This window comes from Pseudochaenichthys georgianus, chromosome 18 (assembly GCF_902827115.2).
Source record: "Pseudochaenichthys georgianus chromosome 18, fPseGeo1.2, whole genome shotgun sequence".
Taxonomy (NCBI): Eukaryota; Metazoa; Chordata; class Actinopteri; order Perciformes; family Channichthyidae; genus Pseudochaenichthys; species Pseudochaenichthys georgianus.
Window position 1 is genome coordinate 17,721,541 of NC_047520.1, and position 26,109 is coordinate 17,747,649.

Consider the following 26,109-nt stretch of genomic DNA (forward strand, 5'->3'; position numbering starts at 1 on the left):
ATCTGTCAAAGACGGATCAAAAATCCTCAGCATGGAGATGTTTTTCCCTCTCTGGCAGAAAATGTCGCATTTACATTTCAGCATAATGATGTTGATATTTCTTTAGTCTACACTTCCTGCAACTGCTCCAGGGGGTCTGCGGGGTCTTAAAAAGTATTAAAAGTTGATACATCAATTTAGCGAAAATGAAGGCTACTAAAAAGTATTAATCGGCATTTTCCAAGGTATGACATTTTGTAGCTTGTTTTCAATAAGTATATGAATTGTCCAAAGAGGTTGTGTTCTACAGTCTGCCTGAATGTAATCATGGCGTAGGTGTGTAGTGTGATTCTGTGTAGTTTATTTATGGCATCCCGTTGGGTTTGACGTCATCTGAACAGGACATCGCACGCTCACTGCTTGATAGCACGCGAAGGCCCGTTTACGCCGGTTGTTAAACAGCATCGTTATGGGGAAATGCAAGTCTGCGTCCAAATGGTTGGAACATAAGGAGGAAGGACAATCAATACTATATATAGTCAATGTGAGGTAAAGTGTGTCGCCAAGGTAACCGGTTAAAACTCGAAGTGGCGATGAGGTCTTAAATTGTATGGATAGGGTCTTAAAAGGTATTACATTTGACTTCAGGATTCCTGCATATACCCTGTGCTCGGTGCATTGGGGATACCAGGGACAAATAGATTGGGGAAAAAATGACAAGGAAAATGACAATAAATATCTATATGTACACTGTATGAGATATACATAGATATAATGGAGTCTGCAGTTGTGAAAATCCCTTCCTAATTCAGCAGAGTCAGGGTGTCTGTTCCTCCATAAGAGCGCAGTGATTCCTGACAACTTTCCTTTTCTTTTCTTTTACAGTCAAAATTGGCACAAACGATCCTAAAGGTCGCATCAAAGAGATTTCTCGAGAAGTTGCCCAGAGAGCAGCGGAGATGCATCCGTCCAGAAGAGAGGCTGAGAGGAGCGGCCAGCGGAAGCCGGAGTCACGCTACAGAGGTCAGTGTGCACATGCAATACAGTGCATAAACATACACATCATGGTTAGCCTGCACTTCCCCAGCCCTTATGTAACCGTCGGTTCGGGAGCAATGTGTCAGAAAGGGGATTAAGTGGTGACGTCTGTTGGAGCCTGCATTCATCCCTCTATCATATTCACAGCCATTGGTCCTCTCTTTACTCTACATGGACATTTACAAACATATAAACACTGCATTCATTAGTGTTAGTTTAACTAAACTAACTGCCACACTTTGTATCTCCCTTCTACCCCATACATTGTAATGGGCAGGCTGATTGGTGTACCCTTTGAATACTCTTTTAGTACATTACTGCTTTCAATGAAGTATCAGTGAAGGGATTATGGAGCACAATTGTCACACGCTCCCAAATCCAGCATGTCAACAGCAGCAGCCTGTGTTAGCAGCGAGCTCAAGTCCCTTTTATGATTGAATGCAGTCTGCTAAAAGAGGCTAGTGTCGTTGGCGTGATGAATGGCGATGCTGGATGTGACACTATAGTTAATGTAAGTAGAATAAATATACGGCAGCGGGGACTCGTTCACAGGCTAGCATTTTGCTAAGAAGTGGTCTGAAAAAACACACTCAAGAACGTGCGTGCGCGTGCACGTGCACGTGCGAGCGCGTGCGAGCGAGCGAGCTGGCATTGTAGACACCAGAGAGGAGAATGGACTCCTGTCGGCTGTAATTCACACCTCTCTGTCATCTGCAGGCATTAATGTCAGGAACCCTGTTGTCGTCGTCATTCCCCCCCACACAAACACTTTTCTCCCAGCATGCACCAGGCTTTAGCACTGTGTTGAGGTGTCAGTGAAAGTGTTATTCATTACGCTGTCTTTTGTTATCAGTTTCAGCAGGACAAATATGACGATACGATTACACTGCCGATGCCAACACTGACACTTTCAATGACTTTATTGCATAATAAACACACTTATACAACTTTAAAATGAAAGTTGAAAGCATTCACAAATATAAATAATGTTTGATAACAATAATAATTGTAGTACGCCACATAAGGTCAATCATAATACTTCATAATTGCTTGTCACTCAATGACACTTTTTTATTACAAGGATTACAGTGTATTATAATTCCCATAGGGGCTATCATTATAATTCGTTTTTGAATACGTTATGATCATATTCAGGCATGGTAAGAAAAAACGACATATTGTTGAGTCATTAATGTAAAACATGTATTGTTATATAGTATCTATTAATGTATTGTTCAGGCTCTTATCAATCTTCTGTTTTTTCAAACCAGACCCAGCTCTGGACAGGACGTACTCCCGCTCCGTGTCCCCCCCTGAGAACGGCTTCAGGCAGCACGTGGACACCCGTCTGTACAGCAGCCAGGGGAAGGGTCCCACTCGTACTGAACGCACCCCCCACCTTGGAGTACGCCCCTCACAGGAGCCCGTCCGCTCTACCTCCAGGGTCCAGGTGCTGCCCAGTGTTCCCAGTTTCACCAGCAGTCACCACAGTCGGAGGGTGGAACCGGTCTCCAACGGATACGACTCGGACAGCAGCCAGGAATCCAGGGAACGTCCCGGAAGCGCCGGGACAAACCGGAGCAGGCCCAGCCGGCCCTGGAAGCCCATGAGAGAGGCGCTGAATGTTGACAGTGTTTTGAGAGGGGGTAATGCAGTAAATCAGGAGAGGAGGCAGCACAGCCCCCGCAGGAGACCCAGCAGTCAGTCCCCTACCCGAGAGCGAGACCTAGAGCGAGAGAGGGAGCGAGACCAAGAGAGGGAGAGGGAGCGAGAGAGGGAGCGAGAGAGAGAGCGAGACAGAGACTTTACGTGGGGAGGCCGAGAGGAACGCAAACCCAAGAGCCTGATGACCATCTACGAGGACGAGCAGAGGCACGAGACGGGGGGCAGCCGCAGCTCGCTGGACTCAGAGGGGCGGGGGGGCTACAGCGACAGGTCGAAGGGCTCGGGAGCTCTGAAGGTGCGGAGTGACAACTGGAAGATGCAGAGGACCGAGTCTGGATACGAGAGCAGCGACAGACTCAGCAACGGCTCCGCTAACCTGGACTCCCCTGTGGTGGAGACCCTGTCCTCGAAAGACCTGAGGCCCATCCCTGAACTACACCTGACCAGGTACATATTCATAAACCTTTTCTGTTCAGCACAGTTTATTCAAGAAATGCAGCACTTTTGACAAGAATGGAAAGTAAACAAAGAGGTAGAACTGGAGAAATATTTGGATTATAAATGTATCTTTAACGGTAAGTAAAGTTAAGAATAGCCCTCTTCATCAGTATGTCATATCAGCAGTAAATATCTTTCGATTATAGACCAAACGGTTCATATGTTTTGGTTTTGGACTTCCCAAATAAGTGATTCAATGTTGAATTCATCTAGAAAACAATTGCCTTACTTAATGGCACATCAGATGGAAAATAAAACACATTTTACAACAACAATCAGTGGTGAATAATTACATTTTTTACATGATAATACAGATTGTGTTTCGCCTCCAGAGCACTTTGTACTAATGTAGTCTGAGCTCAGCTGAGTACACTCTGCAAAGAATGACACAGAGATGACTATTACACAATTGTTGCTGCAGCTTCGTGATCCCATGCCAGACTCATTTAAGGAAGTGCGTCTCAAAAGTGCTGCCATTTTTAAATGATTAAACAATACAAACAAACTCTTCTAAGAATAGCAAGGCCCATTTAACATAAATGCACACAGGGCAGATGTGCCGGCCTTATTATGCCGCGCTGTCACTCCTTGGCTTTGTAGTGATTGTTTGATCCAGAATAGCAGAAAAGTCCTGCAGAAAAACTCGCTCCCTTTACTCCTGGTGAATTATTCAAACCTATCTCTTGACTCTAAAGTGCTGCTTTGATAATCTTTGTATCAACATATGGTTACATATGGTCAGAGACTTGGATTAAAGCCTAAAACTTGTATACATTTGTTACTTTATTGTGTATAATATGGCATGACGTTTTCATACATCTTTATGCACTTAACAGTAGATAGAAAGTATAGCACTTAAAACAGATATTCAGGCTGAGGTCATGGAGGTTTAGTCCTCCTTTTTTGCTGCATGCATTTAACTTAGTCCTTTTTAAATGGTTGGTGAAAGATCAAACTCTGGAATATCTTCAGTCCACTGGGCATGAATAATTTAATTTATTTTGTTTTTTAGGGATCACTTCCCTCAGAGAAGAAGTGATGAATTGATAGCTGACATATTGCACTCTTCATTTTCCACTGGTAAGTAACTCTTACACTTTGAATAATTTCATACTTCTGCACATAACTTCATTTCAGCCACTTCGGCTCATCAGCAGGTGGTTGAGATGTGTTTATATTTAGGCATTGGATATGTGTCGCTAAGGAACAAATACATATTCTTTGTTACTCTGTGGGAATAAGCCACAGATGAAAGTGTCAATGTTTCACAGAGGCCCTGACATTAAAGAAAAGTTCCCCTCTGCGTAAGGAACTGAAACATTAAGATGGCACTGAGCAATTTCCGTGATTTATTGTGCCATCAGTACTGTAAGGTCAACGCCTGATTGAAGGGGTACTGTATGGAAATACGTGTGTTCTGCTTCCTCGCCTTGACCTTTTTTATCCTGAGTAAAGTTTATGTCATGCAGCACACAGAGAAACGTACATGAGCTTAACAGAAGTATCAAGCCGGGTAGAAAAACTGGAAAGAATCGCCTTTTTCAATTAAATGTGGCAGTCTCCTTTATTGCTAAGCAAACCCATTTAAAAGTTAGGCATGGAGATAAAAACCTGGACCTTTGTTCCCACAGACGTAATGTAAATACAAGGGAGGGAAAACATGTTAATTGTTAACTGCAGTGAATAAAAAAAAGCTTCTTTATCAGAATGAATAACTGCTCTTCTATGAGTTTGGAAACCACTACTGTTAAAGAAAAAAGCCTGTAAAAAATAAAGCATGACAAGCCTAAAATGAGTCATGTTGTGCAGTTGCAAAAAAGATAATTTTTATCTTACAGACAGGATGGAGGGAGATTAAATTACTTGAATAGCGCAAGGCGGTCTGTCGCCTCGGCACACTTCACATTTTGCATCCAGCTCATCGTGCTTGAGATATCATAGAGAAAAGGAAGGAAAACGAACAAATATCTTGAAGAATGCCTCACTAATTCCCTCAGCAGGAGAACACGGAGTTAATCCTGGGTAGAGGGGGAGATGAGTGAGTTTGCAGGGGTCGCCCAGCTGTGCCCGGCCGGGCAGAAAATGCCACGACTGGGCCTGTCAGAAGGTGGTATTCAAACATGAGGCAATGAAATGCCATTTAGTAGCACTGCAGTTATTTCAAGGTCCCAAAGAGTTCTGCAGTGCTGCATAAGCAGGAGCTACAGTTGGGTCTGCCTTCAGTTTTATACACAGTTGAAAATGGCTTTTACACAAGTGCAGTGAGTTGGGAAAACAAGCAGAAATTGACAGTTAAATGCTGTGAGCACATGCAAAGTTATTTGTGTAAAAGAATCCACACTGCTGCAATATCTTTTTATTCACATTCATCTAGTTAAATGTATGTTTCTAATGAAATGCTCAAACCTACATTCTGTACAAATGTGTATGTAGACAATGTGACATTTGTGCAGGCCTGCAAATAACTAATATTTAGAATATAAATGTATTGCAGATAATTTTCTAGAGCAATGGCTTGGTCTAAATATGTACCAACATAGTTAAAAATGTGCATCCCATTTTCACAAATATGTTGTTCAATACTTTGTTTTATTCAAAACCCAAACATATTTACTTTTATATGATATACAACTGAGAAAAGCATCACACCTTTTATATGGAATAGACTGAAAACAGCATTTTCTGATATACATCATTGTTCTGTTATTCTGCCTAATTGATTAGTTGACTAAAGCTTTTAATTTACTCATGCTGTTTGTTTGCCCCCTAGTGCCTTTAAGGGGACATGACAGCCACCATACACTAAACCACCACTTAATCACTTACCTGTTCTTATTCGTAACATGACTTATTTATGTATTTTAAAAGTATCTACAGCTGTATCTTGAGTTAGTTTGGATTAACTTGACTAATGTTTGAATTGTTAACTTGGCTAACAATCTCTGATCTATGAGTTCTTCTCAGTTTAACATCAGTTTGGGATATTTTCACCCTGCTGTCTGCAAACTGTATTGACAAGCTGCAGTTAATGTGTGCTGAGGCTCTTTGGCCTGAGTTCAGCTGCAGTCTGGCCTGAGCTGCAGTCTATTGAAGTCCCAAATCATTCCTGAAGCTCAGACACATGTAGGCGGGGAGTGGGGACTTGACATTTGGACCACAGCAGGCTCGCTCATTTTGACCTAATGTCCATGTTTGGGGGCCTGCTTTTCACCTTAATCACAACCTGTTTGTGTCGTGGCTAAATCTCACCCCGTTGCTTTATACCGAAATTCACACAGTGTAGCATTTTGTCTAAAACAGCGTGAAAGGTCGCTGCTGTCAAGTCATGGGAACGCTTCAACCTGCGATACAGTACTGTATGTTGACAGTAACTCATTTTCTGAACTTGTCCTGATTGGGTCCTTAAGAACTTTTTGAGACATAGAAACTTAATTGAGAAGCTATTATGGAAAATATACATGAGAAACCTTATACAATCGTGCTTGAATTACCTAACTCAAAACATTGGAAATAATACACGTGGTAAAATACAATTATATATTTTAGGAATCCCTAAATTCACAGTAGGTACAAACAAGTAACTTCAAGATACTGGTAGAATTAGCTTCTGGGAAAAAAACACAGTAAGAGAGCTGTCAAATATTTTCAGATTTCCCTCAATGATCCAAAAGAAAAATTCCCACTTCTTTACAAATTACAGGAAATTGGACTAAAGATGATAACTTCATAAATTCAAATGTAAGGAACTTGTAAAAAAAAAAAAAAAAATGATGGACTGGGAGAACCATGAGAATTAGAAACCAAATTAATATATTTAGAGATGGTGAAAAGTTTTGAGGTTTACAACATATTTAATGGTCCTCCTGTGAGATGCGTTTCTTTTCATATGAAGAATTAAGTATTTTCAACTGGTATTTTTGTAATAACTTATTTTATTTATTTATAATTTTTCCCCAGTGCATCTTATCCTTTTTTTTGTATTATTCTCCTGGTGACCCAAGTGTTACTCTGGTATTTAAATTCACATTGTCTGGAGTGACTGTGTCTATTAGTTAATGTGTTGAGGATGTAATGCTCCTCAGCAGTAATGTGTAAATGCCATAGAATGAGTTCGTATTTTCATTGTGTCTTAATCTTCCTCTTGGCCCATAAACAAAGGCTATGCTAAATTATTTGTAATAATTACATGCGATGACTTTTTGGAGTTAGGCCACGGACAGATACCATTTTTATTTCCCCTCCCCACATAGTTTGGGTCTAATGAAAAGCTGAACTGCAAATATGCATGCGAGTCCAACTGATGTTCAGGAATTTGAAGAACCCCAGACAGCAGAACTTCAAATCAGCCCCAGAAACGTGAAATTAGTTTTGAGTTTATTGTCAACAAACATCCTACATCAACAAAACTTCAAAGGGCTGTCAGAACAGTTTTGCATGTCTTCATTTGTATTGAGGACATGTTTCTATTTTCTCTGGGAGTTTCACACTCGGGCAGATGGCATGTTGGATCACTCCCTTAGTTAAATGTCCTTTTAGTGGAAAATAGCAGACTGCAGAAAGGTGCCTATTTCACTTTGCTGCAAAAACAAACAAACATGTATGCATGTAAGGCTGCGGCCACACGAGGACGAATTCGGTCGTTTGCGTTACTGTCGTTATTCATTTGTTTTAAAGCTCAATAAATAACAAAGAAGACCTTTGACCGGCACTTTTATAATTTTGTCCGGAAGATTTAAACTTTAATACACGTTGACTGGCGAAAAACTCTGCCCGGTTCCCTCGGCCCCACCGCGGAGAATAAACAGAAGGGCAACCATGACAACCATGCTTCTTCACTGCTTTTGTGGAGGAAGTTACAGCGCCACGTACAGGCTCCTGCATATGTACTGCAGCTTCTCCAGCGGTTGGAGCTAAACGGAGCGGTCTCGTGTGGACAGACACTATCCGGATAACTATTGCGTGTGGACGGAAGCTTGTTTGCGTTTGCGTTTGCGTTAATCCTATGCGTTTAGCCGTTTTCGTCCTCGTGTGGCCGCAGCCTTAGACAGCATCATATTCTTTAATCCTTTTTAGCAACTTGACTTCATGCTTTCCAGTTAACAGGAGCAATGTTACTGTACACCAGTTTGGGATGGTGCATTGAATGCCACTCAGCTACAGCTTAATCCATGCAGTGCAGTAGGCCATGTAAACAGCTGGACACCTTCGCTACATCTGATTCTCTGGCTCTGCAGATACAGCGGTGATCCCAGAACTCCACCGAAGTGAATGTTTTCTGGAGACTAGCCAGACCCTGAACCTGAAGAATTTACATCAAATTCAAATGGGATTATAAATAAAGCTTTTAATTTTATATGCACAAAAGCTAGTGCCGGGCAACGCAGAAAACACAAAGAAATAAGGAGGCTGAAGTGATATAATGGTGCAGTTAAAATGCCAGATGCATGTAACATAGACAAAGATAAAGCAGCATGTAAAATTAAATACTGTACTGTTGAAAAAATATTTCAATTGTGTATATACAAATGTTTTTATTTAGAAGAAAACAGACACATGCAATGGTGAGCTCAGGAGATCAACACTCTTGTCTGTGGGATAAGTCTGGTGGTCTGCAGCTGTTTTCCAAAAACTCTTTTGATTTTAACCACAGCGGACGGACAGCGACAACAACACAGCCTTGTTGCCCTTTTTTTGTTTCCAGCTGCTTTCGCCTTCAAGCTTTCTCCTGGCAACAGTGACCGTAAAGATGAGGGGATCTCAGAGAGAGAAAGCATTGTAAACTGCATCTTTTTTTCTCCGTTTTGCGAGAAGATATTGTTGTCGTTGCTTGCCAACATTGCAGCGTCATCAAATTGTGAATTGCCACATGGACTTAGCGGTTTAAACATGCAACAGTGTTGGGTAGGGGATCTGGAGTCTGCAGTCTGACCCCGGCGTAATTGCATGCCAGCACAAAGGGTTTAGCCGCTAATGCTTTGAGAGAGCACGGGGTGCTCCCTCTCTTCCTCTCTTCCTCGTCCTGTTACTCAGCTGTTGTCTGTCTCTTGTAAATCACACCCACCCTGCTAACGTGGCTAAGCTCCAAACCAGCCCACACCTGTCTATAAACACGTGCTATGATCTCCAAATATTGCAGCGCATATTGACACCACATTGGGAGATCTCCTTGCTTCCATGAGTTTGTGAACCTGCTGGAGTTCATTCAGAGTCCTTACTGTTTCATTAGTGCTTCTAACGGGGGCGCGAAACGACCCCACTCTGCCTCTGAGGGCCCCATTCTTTAGCTGTATCAGTCAGTGGTACACTGGGGACCCGAGGGTGCTCGCTGCTTTGATGCTTCCTTTCACCATGACCTCGGTTAGATAACATGCTGCAGAGACACAGGGAAAATACTGTAGCTGTGTTCGAATAGAAATCCACTGCTAGTGATGACCATGACTTTACAAATGTTGTCATATAAAATGCTCATGGATTTATTTTTCTCCAGGTGAGAATGGAAGACAATCTCCAGATCTACAAGATACAGACAGCCTCTCTGAACAACCAATACAAAGGTGAGAAAAATATAGTAAAAACATGGTTTTAACTATTCCTTAACATACTTGAAAGTTTGTCTTTTTGAGGGGGTATGGAAGTTCTTTGAAAATAGACATTGAGAGGGTTTTAATATATATATATTAAGTGCAAGAATAAAACGTTTTTTCACTGGTCAGTGTCTCAAAGTATGCCATGCTGGGTCCTTCCAACCTATTGTGTTTAAGTAACTTGCCTACTTGAAACTAAACCTGGTTCTGATTGTGGTTTGTGTTTCTGCTCTGGAACAGAAGAGGAGCCTTCAGATACACTCCAGGGATCTTCGAGAAGGTCAACGGTGTGGACAGCGAGCACGAGGAGAACGTGGACAGCAGTCCCGTGAGCCCGGGGCCTCGGTACTTAGCCAAGACGAGCAGCTCCGAGTGGAACAGCTCAGACGACCTCGCCGGACCTTTCTCTGAACAAGAAGACACTGTCGCCCACTCGGAACCTTTCGCACACCACTACCCCCCACCTTTACCCCCCAAGAACTTTGGCAGCGGTTACTCCCACCCGCCAGAGCTGCCGATACGAGAGCCTAGAAACGGCTCGTCTGCGCTCTCACACACCACCCTGCGGAGGTGGATTGAGACTCCTGCGGAGTACCGGCTCTCGTCAGATGCTAGCTCCAAGTCGGGGTCATCAGATCAGGACAGGAACGAGTTATCAGCCAGCGAGAGCGAGGAGAGGTTCCCGAGTCCGAAGCCCGGGCACGATGACGGTACGGACTTCCCCAGTGTGACCGACATGGCTCTGCCCACCACCTACTTCACCGTGGACAGCTGTATGACGGACACCTACCGAGCCAAATACCACAAGAAGACTGCCGTGCACGTGAAGGTGGAGGAGCACACGTCATCAGGGGAGAGTGACGCTCAGGGGAGACTCCCCCTGCCCGAGCCTCAGCCTGCAGAGAGCTCCAGGAGCAGAGACTCAGGTACCATGAGCATTAGTCATGTTACTCATGCTGTTTATTAATGCTCCACCTTTATGGCTGATGATGATATTTAGGGAGCAGGTATATCGTTTCTTTTGTTTTTGTCATCCTTTTGAACCTTTATTCTCATATGGATTTTATTATATATTTACCAAGACAATGCTCACACAAAAAAACTAAAGAAGTAGGGGAAGGGATTACACGGTTAAATTATTTTTATTTGTATTTGCATCAGCAAATAGCTTAAGCATAGATATACTTTTATTACTATTTGCAACTAATAAAATACAAAAACAAAATGTGTTAACTTCCATTTTCTGGAAGATGCAAACATGTTAACTTGCATAAATAAGAAATAAACAGTGTTAGTGTCATGGCCTTTCCTGGTGTGGGCTTAATGAAAGAATATAGTACATTAATACATATAATTTTACCACTACCATTTATACAAAGTGCGTAGCTTTTCTCCCTTTTTGTAGATTCTGGCATTAATTCAGTGTTTGTTTTTTGTCCTGCAGGCTATTCCACCACAAAGAAGACTGCAAAGTGGAACCCCATCACTCCTAAAGGACTGGACGAGCATGGCTACTTATGATTTTAGAAGAGAATCATCAATGGACTTGTATGATTCAGAGACTGGAAGCCCAGAGGAAATGTTCTGCACTATGACTGCTCCAAAGTGTGACTCCTCCCGACAGAAAGCAGGACTTGAAGCTGGATGCCAAAGAGATTGTAAAAGAATGGCATATGTCCTTAAAAGTTGCTGTTTTGTTAAAAACTACTAAAAGCTTTAAATGAAAAGTGAATTTGCACAGTACATAGCACCATAAAGGTACAGAAAATAATGATTGGAGGGTTTGGTTTGTAGAGAATGTGTCACAAAAAAGCCACTTTACCACACAAGATGTATTTTACTATTTCTTGCAGTTCTACTTCCCCTCACTCTAAGGAATCTTTCATGTGTTTATTTAACAAGTCACATTTCAGTGTTTTGGTTTGTCTGCCCCAGTTTGACATTCAGTGTATGCTGAAGAACACTGTTTTGGCACGACCTAAAAATGGATCCCGAGAATACATGTGAATCCATAGTTTCCTTAATATTCAACCAGAGGAGGTTTAATAAACCAACATATCTCATACCTGTGTGGTGTTCAGGGACTTGAAGTTTCTGGGTTAACTGATTGCTTATTGGTTGAAAAGTTTGTGGTACAGTAACTCTCCTCATATGCACATCCACACATCCCTTATTGTGTTTTGTGTCTTTGAACTGTATTTATCTTATGTTTCTTCTTACACTCCAGTACAGTTACAAGCTTTATTTCTTTGTCTTTAGACTAATCAGTTGTTTGTTTTTCAGTCATGTTTCTTAAAAAATACTCCTATTAGCAGCGAGTCTGCGCTGGCCGGACATTGACATGTGACATTCTCATCTCGAGATGGATGAGGTGTTTGTTTTTTGAAGGGGGGTTATTAATAATAACATGTTGTAAATCTGAGTGGTAGACTATATTTTGTTCAAAATGTTTTCTATATGCAGCAGACTCTAATGCACAGTGCCTTTTGTATTTTTCTATGTCAGGATAAGATTAAAGTGGAGCCATGATTTGTAAAGATTTTTTGTAACATTTTATTTTATTTTTATTGATTAATAATTGTTAAATAAACAATTTTATTTAACCATATCTTTGTGTTGACCAATGATATATTTTTCACAAAGTTAAGAATACAACGCTGATCATCTTTAATGTTTATCAAGAGATAACCTGGTCTCTTATGATAAACCTTGCTGTCTTCACTAAAAAAAAAAAATGCACATCATTGTATTTACACATACTGGGAAATATAGAAATGTAGTGATTTGCTGCCACCTGCTGTTACTTTTATGTAATGCAGCTTCCATTTTTAAACCCTGACTATGGAACATCCCCAAAATGTTCTCATGCAGTTATTATAATCCTCCTGTGCTTTTTTTCTTAATTACAATGAATCAAACCACATTAAATGATTGTATTGAAATATACCACTGATAGCCTTTATGAACAAGGACTGTTTTCATTCTTTCCTTTGGCATTAAGTAGTAGCAAAACACACTTTATCCTTATTTTACTTCATTGTCAGGCCCTGTCTGCAAATATATTTTAATATGTTTATTAGTTTCACTCTGTATCTCAGTTAGTCTCTGAGACACATTTCTGTGAATACAAGTATTTCCATTAACGCAGGTGGAGCGTGTACCTCGTTAAGCATTGGATTAAAAAAGACAGAGGAAACTTGTTTGCCTTGTCACCATATTGAAATATCCAAAATAGGTTATTCAAAAAAAGACATGAATATCTGAAAGCAAAACTCAAATAATGGCAACTGTGTAATGGAAAACTAGATACTGTAGTTTATGATTTTTGCACCCACTCATTTGCATCGAATACACTACTTGTAGGAAGACAACTCACAAATACAATTAAGAAGGCATAATGATTTTTTTAAATGTCAGTCTCAGACAGGGAAATTAAATGTGCAATGTTCACTGCAGGCAGGAAAGGCAGAATGCACAACCTGCAATGAATTCAGTCCTGAGTCCTGACAATGAACTCTACTCCTCAACTGCACGGCCTGTCGATCATGGTTTTGTTTAAATCTCAGCTCTGTGTGTGTGTGTGTGTGTGTGTGTGTGTGTGTGTGTGTGTGTGTGTGTGTGTGTGTGTGTGTGTGTGTGTGTGTGTGTGTGCGCGTGTCCGTGTCCGTGTCCTTCACCACTCGTCAGTGATGGCCCCTCCTCTGCAGCTGCTCGGCTTCATTACGGGCTCTCAGCTGAGCTCACAGCCACACTCCTGTTTCTCATTTCTCTTTTCTCACACACTATCTGTTTCTACTCACATCCTTCATCATCACAATCATTTTTTCCACTCATCTCAGTCCTTCCCTTCCTGATAAAACTCCACCTGCCCTCACACAGAGTTGACTGTCTTCCACAGTAACAATAATTGTGTTCACTTTAAAATTGCACATTTAAATGACAGGTAGGCCTATGTATAATTGTATTGCTTCATGCTCTGTCTGTTTGTGTGCACATTCAAACGCTGTCAGAAAAGTATTACATGTGATTGTCGTCCAAGTAAACTCACTAATATTTTTACTTTATTTTGACATCTGACAGAAGAGGTAAATGTACCTCTCCTGCACAATGTTCAAACTTTTTTAAGGCTACACGTATGTGCACATGAATAAATAAAAATCGTGTCAACATTTTATTTTCTGAAAGAAAAATGAAGGATTCTGCGTATCTTTGTAAAATGCGGATTTACAGTTCGAGTTCCTGAACGCAACTTAGTGTTTGCTGCTAATTAAAACAACAATTAAAACACCTGCTGGAGCTCGCGAGGGAGACAGAAACCATAGAGCAGGAGTCGGCAACAGGCGGACCGCGGTCCGGATCCGGACCCAGACGCCGACCTATACGGACCCGGAGCTATAATCAATACATTAATAGGGGATTTTTCGGCTCCTTCCGCTTTTTTAACGCTGATTTGGGTGACTTGTGTAATTCGTGGAGAACCGAAGAGTTTTCGTTTTGGGGGGGGGGGGAGACCGTCCGTCCGTCAGTCTGACTGACGGACAACTTCTCACTTCAAAAAAGAAGAAGAAATCTAGACCGCAAAAATAATTAAAACGGAAACAAAAAAATGTAAAACAGTAACTGAAAAACAAAACTGATTAGTCTAAAGACAAAGAAATAAAGCTTGTAACTGTACTGGAGTGTAAGAAGAAACATAAGATAAATACAGTTCAAAGACACAAAACACAATAAGGGATGTGTGGATGTGCATATGAGGAACTTTTCCTTAATATTAGAATAAAACGAAATCTCTCCCTGATGCAAGACTCATCTCACTGCAGGGTGATAGAAGGACACCCCATCTACTCACCCAGAGAAAAAAATCAGGACATTCTGATGTGGAGTTTCAAAATAAAAGAACTTTGAAATCCCATATATGAGCTATCGGCCCTGTGTTTAGATAAGAATACAACGAAATCTCTCCCTGATGCAAGACTCATCTCACTGCAGGGTGATAGAAGGACAGCCCATCTACTCACCCAGAAAAAAACAGGACATTCTGATGTGGAGTTTCAAAATAAAAGACCTTTGAAATACCATATATGAGCTATCAGCCCTGTGTTTAGATAAGAATAAAACGAAGTCTCTCCCTGATCCAAGACTCATCTCACTGCAGGGTGATAGAAGGACACCCCATATACTCATTTTCATTTCCCCCCTATGAGAGGGGGGAAATGAAAATAATAAATGCTTTAGACAATAAGAAATATAAAGTTGACTGTTGAGTTGCTCAGTTTTTTTAGATTGTCAATACTATTACTGTATAACTAATATATCAGGTTAAGAGGCCCCTTCAAATAAAGATTGGTCTTTAAATACATTTTGTCTTTTGAATTGTTTGTCTAAAGTCAAGGATCTAGAACTGGTACTTATTTTTAATGATACAGTCTGGTTATTATGCTGTTTGGAGGAGGCATCACAGGTAAGAGCACTAACTAGCTACCATCACATGTACCTTAGCTTGACTTAAATGTATTAAATGTATAGTTAAGTGATATCAAAATATAAATAACTAATGTCATGCAAACATATTAATATTTGCTTGATTCCAGAGTTGAATTTAGCACAATTGCATACAAACGTTAAGGGGTTTTAAGATTCTGAAGTATTATGCTAAAAACTCAATAACTTAGATTATTATTTATAGTTTTGCGGAATAGTTTCATGGCCGCTTACCTTAGAAACGTAAAATGCGACGGCAGTGTGCAGATGGGGAGCATGTTAGCTTAGCTTGGTAGCTTCAGCTAGCTCTGGAACTTCCAGCTGGGTGGCAGCAGGTCCCGCCTCGGCTCCGCCTCTTTGCCCTTATTTGGAGAAGGCGGGAGTTGAACTCTGACGTCACTGTTGAGCCGTTAGTGGCCGACTCCGCCTACTAAGGGTTTCACGGCAACTCTGCAGAATCCTATGGGTGACGTCACGGACCCTACGTCCATTTATATATACAGTCCAGCGCCATATAGATAGAAGAGTTACGACACCGGAAGTCCAAAAACGGTTATCGTCACGTGGTTCATGTAGACGAGGATCGTTCCCCGGAAGTTCATGGCGGGCAATGTGAATGCATTGATAACAGGAGATAGAACTACGATTTTTGTTAATTATTAGTGAATAAAGGTTTTGATTTGCAATATTTATACAACAAATCGATATGTGTATGTATTTACATCAATATGTTTTAAAAAATAAAATCGAATTTGCTAATATTAAGTGATACTATTAGGATTAGTGTGAACAACTAGTTTACATGTTACTAACAGTGCCTTGTTAAAGAGTCTGTTGCTGTTTATTTATAGCTTTGAATTCTTTCAAACCAATATTATCTTCTTAATATCTACTTGTATGGTAGTCAGGAGCATCACTTTCTAATGTTTATTGATACATTTAGAGGGAGGGGATCTAAAGTAATGCTTTAAAATTCAGATTAGATTCATTTCTACCATTTTCTTAAATTCATGGTAGTTTCAGTAATCCCCTGGTAATTGAGGACACAAGTTATCTAAATGACTAATGTCATCTTTATGGCTTTCAGAAAGGACAGGAGACCGACAGGTGACTATCAAAGGACTAGCAGCAGCAGCAGGACTAGCAGCATATGATGATGATGATGATGTTAAATGTGTTGTTAACATCAAGACAAAGAAATAAAGCTTGTAACTGTACTGGAGTGTAAGAAGAAACATAAGATAAATACAGTTCAAAGACACAAAACACAATAAGGGATGTGTGGATGTGCATATGAGGAACTTTTCCTTAATATTAGAATAAAACGAAATCTCTCCCTGATGCAAGACTCATCTCACTGCAGGGTGATAGAAGGACACCCCATCTACTCACCCAGAGAAAAAAATCAGGACATTCTGATGTGGAGTTTCAAAATAAAAGAACTTTGAAATCCCATATATGAGCTATCGGCCCTGTGTTTAGATAAGAATACAACGAAATCTCTCCCTGATGCAAGACTCATCTCACTGCAGGGTGATAGAAGGACAGCCCATCTACTCACCCAGAAAAAAACAGGACATTCTGATGTGGAGTTTCAAAATAAAAGACCTTTGAAATACCATATATGAGCTATCAGCCCTGTGTTTAGATAAGAATAAAACGAAGTCTCTCCCTGATCCAAGACTCATCTCACTGCAGGGTGATTAGAAGGACACCCCATATACTCATTTTCATTTCCCCCCTATGAGAGGGGGGAAATGAAAATAATAATGCTTTAGACAATAAGAAATATAAAGTTGACTGTTGAGTTGCTCAGTTTTTTTTAGATTGTCAATACTATTACTGTATAACTAATATATCAGGTTAAGAGGCCCCTTCAAATAAAGATTGGTCTTTAAATACATTTTGTCTTTTGAATTGTTGTCTAAAGTCAAGGATCTAGAACTGGTACTATTTTTAATGATACAGTCTGGTTATTATGCTGTTTGGAGGAGGCATCACAGGTAAGAGCACTAACTAGCTACCATCACATGTACCTTAGCTTGACTTAAATGTATTAAATGTATAGTTAAGTGATATCAAAATATAAATAACTAATGTCATGCAAACATATTAATATTTGCTTGATTCCAGAGTTGAATTTAGCACAATTGCATACAAACGTTAAGGGGGTTTTAAGATTCTGAAGTATTATGCTAAAACTCAATAACTTAGATTATTATTTATAGTTTTGCGGAATAGTTTCATGGCCGCTTACCTTAGAAACGTAAAATGCGACGGCAGTGTGCAGATGGGGAGCATGTTAGCTTAGCTTGGTAGCTTCAGCTAGCTCTGGAACTTCCAGCTGGGTGGCAGCAGGTCCCGCCTCGGCTCCGCCTCTTTGCCCTTATTTGGAGAAGGCGGGAGTTGAACTCTGACGTCACTGTTGAGCCGTTAGTGGCCGACTCCGCCTACTAAGGGTTTCACGGCAACTCTGCAGAATCCTATGGGTGACGTCACGGACCCTACGTCCATTTATATATACAGTCCAGCGCCATATAGATAGAAGAGTTACGACACCGGAAGTCCAAAAACGGTTATCGTCACGTGGTTCATGTAGACGAGGATCGTTCCCCGGAAGTTCATGGCGGGCAATGTGAATGCATTGATAACAGGAGATAGAACTACGATTTTTGTTAATTATTAGTGAATAAAGGTTTTGATTTGCAATATTTATACAACAAATCGATATGTGTATGTATTTACATCAATATGTTTTAAAAAATAAAATCGAATTTGCTAATATTAAGTGATACTATTAGGATTAGTGTGAACAACTAGTTTACATGTTACTAACAGTGCCTTGTTAAAGAGTCTGTTGCTGTTTATTTATAGCTTTGAATTCTTTCAAACCAATATTATCTTCTTAATATCTACTTGTATGGTAGTCAGGAGCATCACTTTCTAATGTTTATTGATACATTTAGAGGGAGGGGATCTAAAGTAATGCTTTAAAATTCAGATTAGATTCATTTCTACCATTTTCTTAAATTCATGGTAGTTTCAGTAATCCCCTGGTAATTGAGGACACAAGTTATCTAAATGACTAATGTCATCTTTATGGCTTTCAGAAAGGACAGGAGACCGACAGGTGACTATCAAAGGACTAGCAGCAGCAGCAGGACTAGCAGCATATGATGATGATGATGATGTTAAATGTGTTGTTTTAGGAACATCCATTGCAAATACATGGAATTCAATAAACATTGAATAGCATATCATGCAGTTTGTCGGTGCCTTTTCCTCCGTGTTGTCCTGGTTTGCTGTGCTGCCTCCTAGTAGCCACCATGGTTTGCTGTGCTGCCTGGGGATGCTCAAATCGCTCAGAAAAAGGAGTACGAATGTACGGCTTCCCCACTGACACAGAGCGGAGGAAAAAATGTCTGGCTCAAGTCAGCAGGAGCAATTTCACGACCAACAGCAACAAAATATGTGATGTAATTATATACAAACACTGCATTTGCACTTTTTCACAAAACGAAAACCACACCATTGGGAAAACTTAATGTTTTGTTTAATACAAAAAAACAGGGAAAGGCTTGAAAAACACAGAGTTGAGACTCATGGTGCAGGGTGAGGGTCTCAGTGCAGGTATTCAGACTCCATTGAATCCCCCTCTGGTTCTTGTGCTGAGAGAGGGAGTAACAGACAGGAGAAAGGGTTATACACACAGCACACCTATTGGATGGGAAATGCCTTGGGGAGATAAGGTGTTTACTTATATAAAACAGTATTTAAACTTACCCTTGTGTTTTTCACTCTCACTTAAGTCCCTCTCCCTTTGCCACCAATCCAGAATCAGCTGAGCTGCAAACATAATACAGACAGGTAATAATCAACAGAATCACAAGGACACAATATGGCTCTGCTAAAAACACTCACTCTTACACGCACCAAAGTTATATTGATCTAATATTTAACTCCCTCCACCCCCCCGCATACAATCCCGTTTAGAAGCCCCTCTTCTCTAATTCAACATGTTGGACGAAATGACATTAAGAGAACGGAACTTACAATTAAAAGGCTGTCAACGTGTGTTGCTAACTTGCTTCGGTATGCTAGCTTGATCTGTTATCTGTAAACGTTCCCTAAATCTACTAATTTGGGGATAATCCACTGACATCCTTTAATACACATGTTCATTTGAATCAGATGTACTGATAATATCCGCAATATAAATCTTTAAACTTCTTCTTACCTTTAAAAGTCCGTCACGAACGGTCTATTATGCTGCAACTCCACAGCTCTGCCAGCCTTGGCGCTAACTTCCGGGGAACGATTGAGAGGCTCCACGATCCGCCATTGCTGTAAAAAAGTGGTCCATTGGAGTGAACGGAGATGTCGTAACTCTTCTATTAAATAGCTCTGATACAGTCTATGATATAAACACTAGATGGCTCATGGGAGATTTTCCAGCGTAGCTGACTGGCCGCCATCTTGCTACAGTCAACAGTTACTCTGATTCGCGTTATGGTAGCTGTTGTAAGGTGAGTGATCTGTACAAAAATACTCTTAACTCGCTGAAATCTTGACTGATTTACAAACGGGTTGGTTTATTATAAACATTATTAGCATGGCTATGATACAGGATGCTTGGACATGGTGAAATTGCAGCTTTTCTTTGTGTATGTGGTTGTATTTATTAGCTGGCTAATAACAAGAGGCTGTCAGTGAGACCTAGTATTACAAAGTTGACCCAGCAACTTTACACCAGTGGGAGAGGCAGAACTGCTCTTTCTTTTCAACACAACTTAAGTTACACATGATTTGTTCCAAGTGGTTTGGCTTGTTAAAAACATCTTGCATTAATGATACAGGAATTTGCTGGCTTTGTGTTTACAGAAGTACCTGACTATGCCGGACTTTTGTGCAGCCTACGGATGCTCCAATCGCCGCTGTCTACAAACAAGAACCCGTGGGATCACCACATATGTTTATGTTTGCTCAGTCTAATAAACCCATAACATGGTTGTGAAAGAATACCAAAGCTGAGGCTGGACGATGATTGATTGTTAGTGTGCCAGGTGTCACTGTGTGTCTTAATTGGTTTTGTGGTATACTGTATTTTATTTTATTGTGTGCAAGACACATTTAAAACAAATAACCTTGAACCTTGAAGCCCCATCTCTCCCCACCTGCTCACAGGTCTCACTAAAAAACCTATTAGAAAGCTGCAGCTGATTCAGGACGCCGCTGCTCGAGTCCTCACTAACACTAAGAAAGTGGACCACATCACTCCTGTTCTGAAGTCTTTACACTGGCTTCCTGTGTGTCAAAGAATAGATTTTCAAAATATTGATGCTGGTTTATAAAGCACTGAATGGTTTAGGCCCAAAATACATTACTGACCTCCTGCTAAACTATGAACCATCCAGATCTCTCAGGTCTTCAGGGACTGGTCAGCTTTCTGTCCCCAGAGTCAGAACTAAACATGGTAAAGCAGCGTTCAGTTATTATGCTCCAAATATCTGGAACAAACTCCCAGAAACCTGCAGGTCCGCTGCAACTCTTACTACTTTTAAATCCAGGCTGAAGACTTTTCTTTTTGTCGCTGCTTTTAATTGAACTTTTCATATCTTAAACTGCACTGTAACTTTTATCCATGTACTTTTTCTAAACGTAATTAAACTCCATGACATTTATGAGAGGGACCTGCTCGAAAGCAGAGATATTTGGAATATCTGCAATCGACGGATGAAAAATAGTGTTTTGGTAACACGGAGTGTTTGGTAACACTTTAAAGACTTTGTTATGGAAGCAAAGCAGGGGAGGGGGTGTGTACAGCCTCCTGAGGGTCCGATTGTGGATGTCATGCGAGCAAAATATGGTGAAGAAAGTCTGTCTAATTAAATCATATTTTAGACTGCACTGTAACTTTATCCATGTATTTTTCCTTAATGTTTATTTTATTAGCACTGTAACTTTTATCCATGTACTTTTTCTTGTAATGTTTAATTGAACTATTCATATTTTAGACCTGCACTGTAACTTTTATCCATGTATTTTTCCTTCATGTTTATTTATTAGCTTTTCTTTTTTAATGCTTAATGTCTTTCATTTCTTTTTTGTAAAGCACTTTGAATTACCCTGCGTCGAAAAGTGCTATATAAATAAACTTGCCTTGCCTTGCCTTGCTCCTGCTTCCTACATATCCCCTCCACACCACACCAAGTTGTTCTTCTTAATAATAATAATTACAGTTATGTTGGGGGCCGCCTTTCATAACACCCAAGGACACCTTACAGGGGCATAGGGGCAATATAAGGGAACAATTTAAACAGTGGATTTTGTGATATATCAGCCGGGGTGAGTCAAGACAAACCACAAATGGACTACAGAAGGGACTATGGTACAGTTTATATTATTTCTTGGTCTTTTTTCAATAACATATTTCAAAGTTCTGGATTTGTTTACAAATCTAGAAACTAAATACAAAAACTAGGATGATATGAAGATCTCATGTCACAAATAATTGTGATAAATTTAGACAGAACTGGCCTGTCTGTGAGCACATTTTATGTTGGTGTGGTTCTTCTGATATAAGGTGTGAATATCTAAATAATATACCAACATATGCTATTGTCATTAGTTGTGTCCCTGTTCTTCAAAGCTAAGGCTCAATTAACAACTCTTGGTTTACAGAGTGGTAACATGAGACCGATTTTTATATATAAAATATAAATGTATTTTAATTTTATAATTTATTTATAATTTATTTTAAATATTGACAATATATATAAAATAAATGGAAATATATACACCGGCAAATATTTACTATAAATACCGTTTGTGTGTATAGCTATTGCTTTATCTGATTAATGTTATTTTCATATGAAAGTCCATGATTATAAGTATGCAGTATCATAACTACATCTTTGATGGTTATAAAAAACCAAACCGTTTGAAAATCGGTTGAAAATTGAGCAAGCTATGGTTATTTAAATAGTAAACCATAATGTTATGAATGAGAGCACTGCCTGTAACAAGATGGCGGCCAAGTGGCAACGTCGGTCTCCATTGGCCAGCAGCGCGTGTGAGCCATCTAGTGTTTATATCTATGGTTTATATATATCTATGTGCTTCCCCTCCTCTTTCCTCGGTTCCCCTCCTCGGTCCTCCGCTCGCATCTCCTGTGGGCGGGTCTAAGTATCGAGGAGGGGAGTCGAGGAGGGGAAATGTTAGTATTGAGAAGCCTCTCAGGACACAAAACCGTCATTTAAAAGTGATTTTATTGCATTTAAAAGTTAAGAAAGACAATAATTATCAACTGTTTCCTTGAGTACCACCGGATAATCCCAACAGAAGAAAGTTGTAACTTCGTGTTCTTCCACACACACCCCGGGACAGGCCTCCGGATGTCGGCATAAGTGCAGCTCCTCCCTGATGAGTCCGGCTGGCTTTATTTCTCTCAGTTTCTCCCGCTTTTAATACTTGAAAAACCTCTTAACACATTCAGTATTTGGTGATGTAACAAAGACTCAGCTCGAAAAACATTACTAACAACTACATTTATGTAGTGCTTTCCAAGACACCTAAACAAACCATGCTGTCAATAGAGGCTCCTCATTTACACTGCAGCTTAACATTATTTTTACTTTAATTCCCATAAATAAAATAGTGTTCTTTTAAGATAATTGTTATTGAAGTATCTAACGGCCTGTGAATTGATAAAATATAGATTGTGGATGTGTGTTGCTGCTGTGTTGCTAACTGAGAAAAATGTTGTGTTAAATGGACACACCTGCTTTCTTTGAGGTAACTTCTAGAAGGCCTTTTGGGGGGCAGGAGCTCAAGTGAGAAAAAGGGTACGTCCCATAGTCATTTATAAAAAAATGTTTAAAAACAAAAAGGACATTTATAGTTGCACATCTCTGACTTACTGACCAATTTCTTTAATACCCTCACACTCACGTAATTGTTTAATACGCAACAGAATTACTACAAAAATAATCAGTTACAGACAATGGTCTTCTTTAGTATTCACTAGAGCAGACAACAAACTAGTACAATTAATAGTTATTAAATGAGCAGCCAACAATCTATCTAAATTATAAAAGTTACTGTTTAAGGACATTACAGGCAAAAATATGTTTTTTTCATGTACTTGTACATTTTCTTATTGTGATCTATTTTGCTTCCACGTTTTCTTTCACTCTAATTGTCACAATGCACATGTTATGTCACGTTTGTAGTTTGTTTGTTGGTGACGGAGTTCAACCGGAGAGTGTTCTGTTCGGTATTATCTGTATCCTTGAAATAAAGGGTTTCTCAAGAGTTATCTGCATTTGGGTCCTGCTTCCTTCACTCATCCGTGACAGAATGACCTAACCAGGAATGGACCCAGCAGACAGCTTGTACGCTGTAAAGTACAAGTTAACATGCTTGAGGAATGACTTTCGATATGCCTCCAGTACGGAAGAGAGGCAGTCAGTTATTTCTGCGGCACGCCAGGAGGTAACCTCAAGGCCCTGGTTGAGGGGAGTTGCTCCCGAGTGGGTGGAGGACTTTTTTGGGCAGCGTTGAGGTCAAACCTTTTTCCCGGCCTGCTAGCTCCAGGCATGCTAGTCCCCTACCTCCCAATTCCCAACCTGACACCATACGTCTCGGCGTGTTCCGTCTGCTTCTTCCCCAGTTCCTGCTCCTGTTCTGGAGTCATGTGCTGGAAGTCGTCAGGCTTATGGAGGCCCACGGAGTATTCAGGCGGCTGCTAAGAAGAGTCGTCGCAAGGCCAGACAAGGAGCACGGGCCCCAGCAGCCATGGTTCCAGTCCCAGTACGGGCCCCAGCAGCCATGGTCCCAGTCCCAGTACGGGCCCCAGCAGCCATGGTCCCAGTACGGGCCCCAGCAGCCATGGTTCAAGTCCCAGTACGGGCCCCAGCAGCCATGGTTCCAGTCCCAGTACGGGCCCCAGCAGCCATGGTTCCAGTCCCAGTACGGGCCCCAGCAGCCATGGTTCCAGTCCCAGTACGGGCCCCCAGCAGCCATGGTCCCAGTCCCAGTAACGGGCCCCAGCAGCCATGGTTCCAGTCCCGGTCCCAGCAGCCATGGTTCCTGCCCCAGTGCGGCTCCCGCAGCCATGTTTCCGGCTCCGAGGCCGGCCCCAGCGGCTATGTCCCGGCTCCGGGAGCGCCCTATACGGCCGTGTTTCTGGCGTCGAAGCTGGAGCTTATAGACAGGATTCTGGCTTCAACAGCATGATTCTGGCTTCAATTCCGGTCCCTGCACCATGGTTTTCAGCCCCAGTTCTGGCCCCAGCAGCCATGGTTCCGACCCCAGCTGCCTTGGTTCCAGACCCAGAGCTTGGTCCCCAGCTGCCACAGTCCCATCTCGGGTTCCCTCCTCTGTTCCTCCTCGAGTCCCCTCTTTGGTTTCCCTCTCGAGTTCCCTCTCGAGTTCCCTTCTCTAGTCCCTCCTCTAGTCCCCTCTTTAGTCTCTGTTCGAGTCCCCTCTCTGTTTCCATCTCCAGTTCCCTCTCGAGTTCCCTCCTTTAGTCCCTCCTCGAGTCCCCTCTCTAGTTTCCCTCTCGAGTTCCCTTCTCTAGTTACTCATCTAGTCCCTCCTCTAGTCCCTCCTCTAGTCCCCTCTTTAGTCTCTGTTCGAGTCCCCTCTCTGTTTCCATCTCAAGTTCCCTCTCCAGTTCCCCCTCGAGTTCCCTCCTTTAGGCCCTCCTTTAGGCCCTCCTTTAGGCCCTCTAGTCCCTCCTCGAGTCCCCTCTCTAGTTTCCATCTCCAGTTCCCTTCCCTAGTTACTCCTCTAGTCCCCTCTGTAGTCCCTTCTCGAGTTCCCTCTCTGTTTCCATCTCGAGTCCCCTCTCCAGTTCCCCCTCGAGTCCCCTCTCGAGTTCCCTCTCGAGTTCCCTCCTCTGGTCCCTCCTCTGATCCCTCCTCGAGTCCCCTCTCTAGTTCCCCTCTCAAATCCCCTCTCGGTTCCCTTCTCTAGTCCCCTCTGGAGTCCCACTCCAGTCTCCTCTCGAGCCCCCTCTCAGTCTCCGCTCGAGTTCCCTCTCCATTCCCTATTCAAGCCCCTACGCAAGTGTCGTTGGAGGTCCCGCCGTCTACTCCCTGCCGGGGGTCCTGCCAACCCTGTGTCCTGTGTCGTTGGAGGTCCCGCCGTCTGCTCCCCTGCCGGGGGTCCGCCAGCTCTGTGTCCTGTGCCGTTGGAGGTCCCGCCGCCTACTTCCCCTGCCGGGGGTCCTGCCAACCCTGTGTCCTGTGCCGTTGGAGGTCCCGCCGTCTACTCCCCTGCCGGGGGGTCCTGCCACCCTGTGTCCTGTGCCGTTGGAGGTCCTGCCGTCTACTCCCCTGCCGGGGGTCCTGCCAATCCTGTGTCCTGTGTCGTTGGAGGTCCCGCCGTCTACTCCCCTGCCCGGGGGTCCTGCCAACCCTTTCTCCTGTCCCGTTGGAGGTCCTGCAGATACTCTTCTGCCGGGGGTCCTGCCAACCTTTCTCCTGTCCCGTTGGAGGTCCCGCGTCTACTCCCCTGCCGGGGGTCCTGGCCAGCCCTGTGTCCTGTGCCGTTGGAGGTCCCGCCGTCTTACTCCCCTGCCGGGGGTCCTGCCAACCCTGTGTCCTGTGTCGTTGGAGGTCCCGCCGTCTACTCCCCTGCCGGGGGTCCTGCCAGCTCTGTGTCCTGTGCCGTTGGAGGTCCCGCCGTCTACTCCCCTGCCGGGGGTCCTGCCAACCCTGTGTCCTGTGTCGTTGGAGGTCCCGCCGTCTACTCCCCTGCCGGGGGTCCTGCCAACATTTTTCTCCTGTCCCGTGGGAGGTCCCGCAGAAGACTCTTCTGCCGGGGGTCCTGCCAACCCTATATCCCGTGCCGTTGGAGG

At 42.1% G+C, this 26,109-nt stretch overlaps 1 protein-coding gene across 3 annotated transcripts in view; it reads left to right on the forward strand.

Moving 5' to 3' along the window:
* Positions 1 to 12,372, forward strand: part of usp53a (ubiquitin specific peptidase 53a) — a 35,208-nt gene extending 22,836 nt beyond the window's left edge. For all 3 annotated transcript variants that reach the window (XM_034106244.1, XM_034106246.2, XM_034106245.1), the window contains exons 12-17: positions 865 to 1,002; positions 2,289 to 3,129; positions 4,193 to 4,260; positions 9,668 to 9,734; positions 10,005 to 10,690; positions 11,209 to 12,372. In XM_034106244.1, the coding sequence (XP_033962135.1) occupies positions 865 to 1,002; positions 2,289 to 3,129; positions 4,193 to 4,260; positions 9,668 to 9,734; positions 10,005 to 10,690; positions 11,209 to 11,285 (1,877 nt within the window). In that variant the 3' untranslated portion in view covers positions 11,286 to 12,372. The remainder of the gene's footprint in view (positions 1 to 864; positions 1,003 to 2,288; positions 3,130 to 4,192; positions 4,261 to 9,667; positions 9,735 to 10,004; positions 10,691 to 11,208) is intronic.
* Positions 12,373 to 26,109: the final 13,737 nt, after the last annotated feature.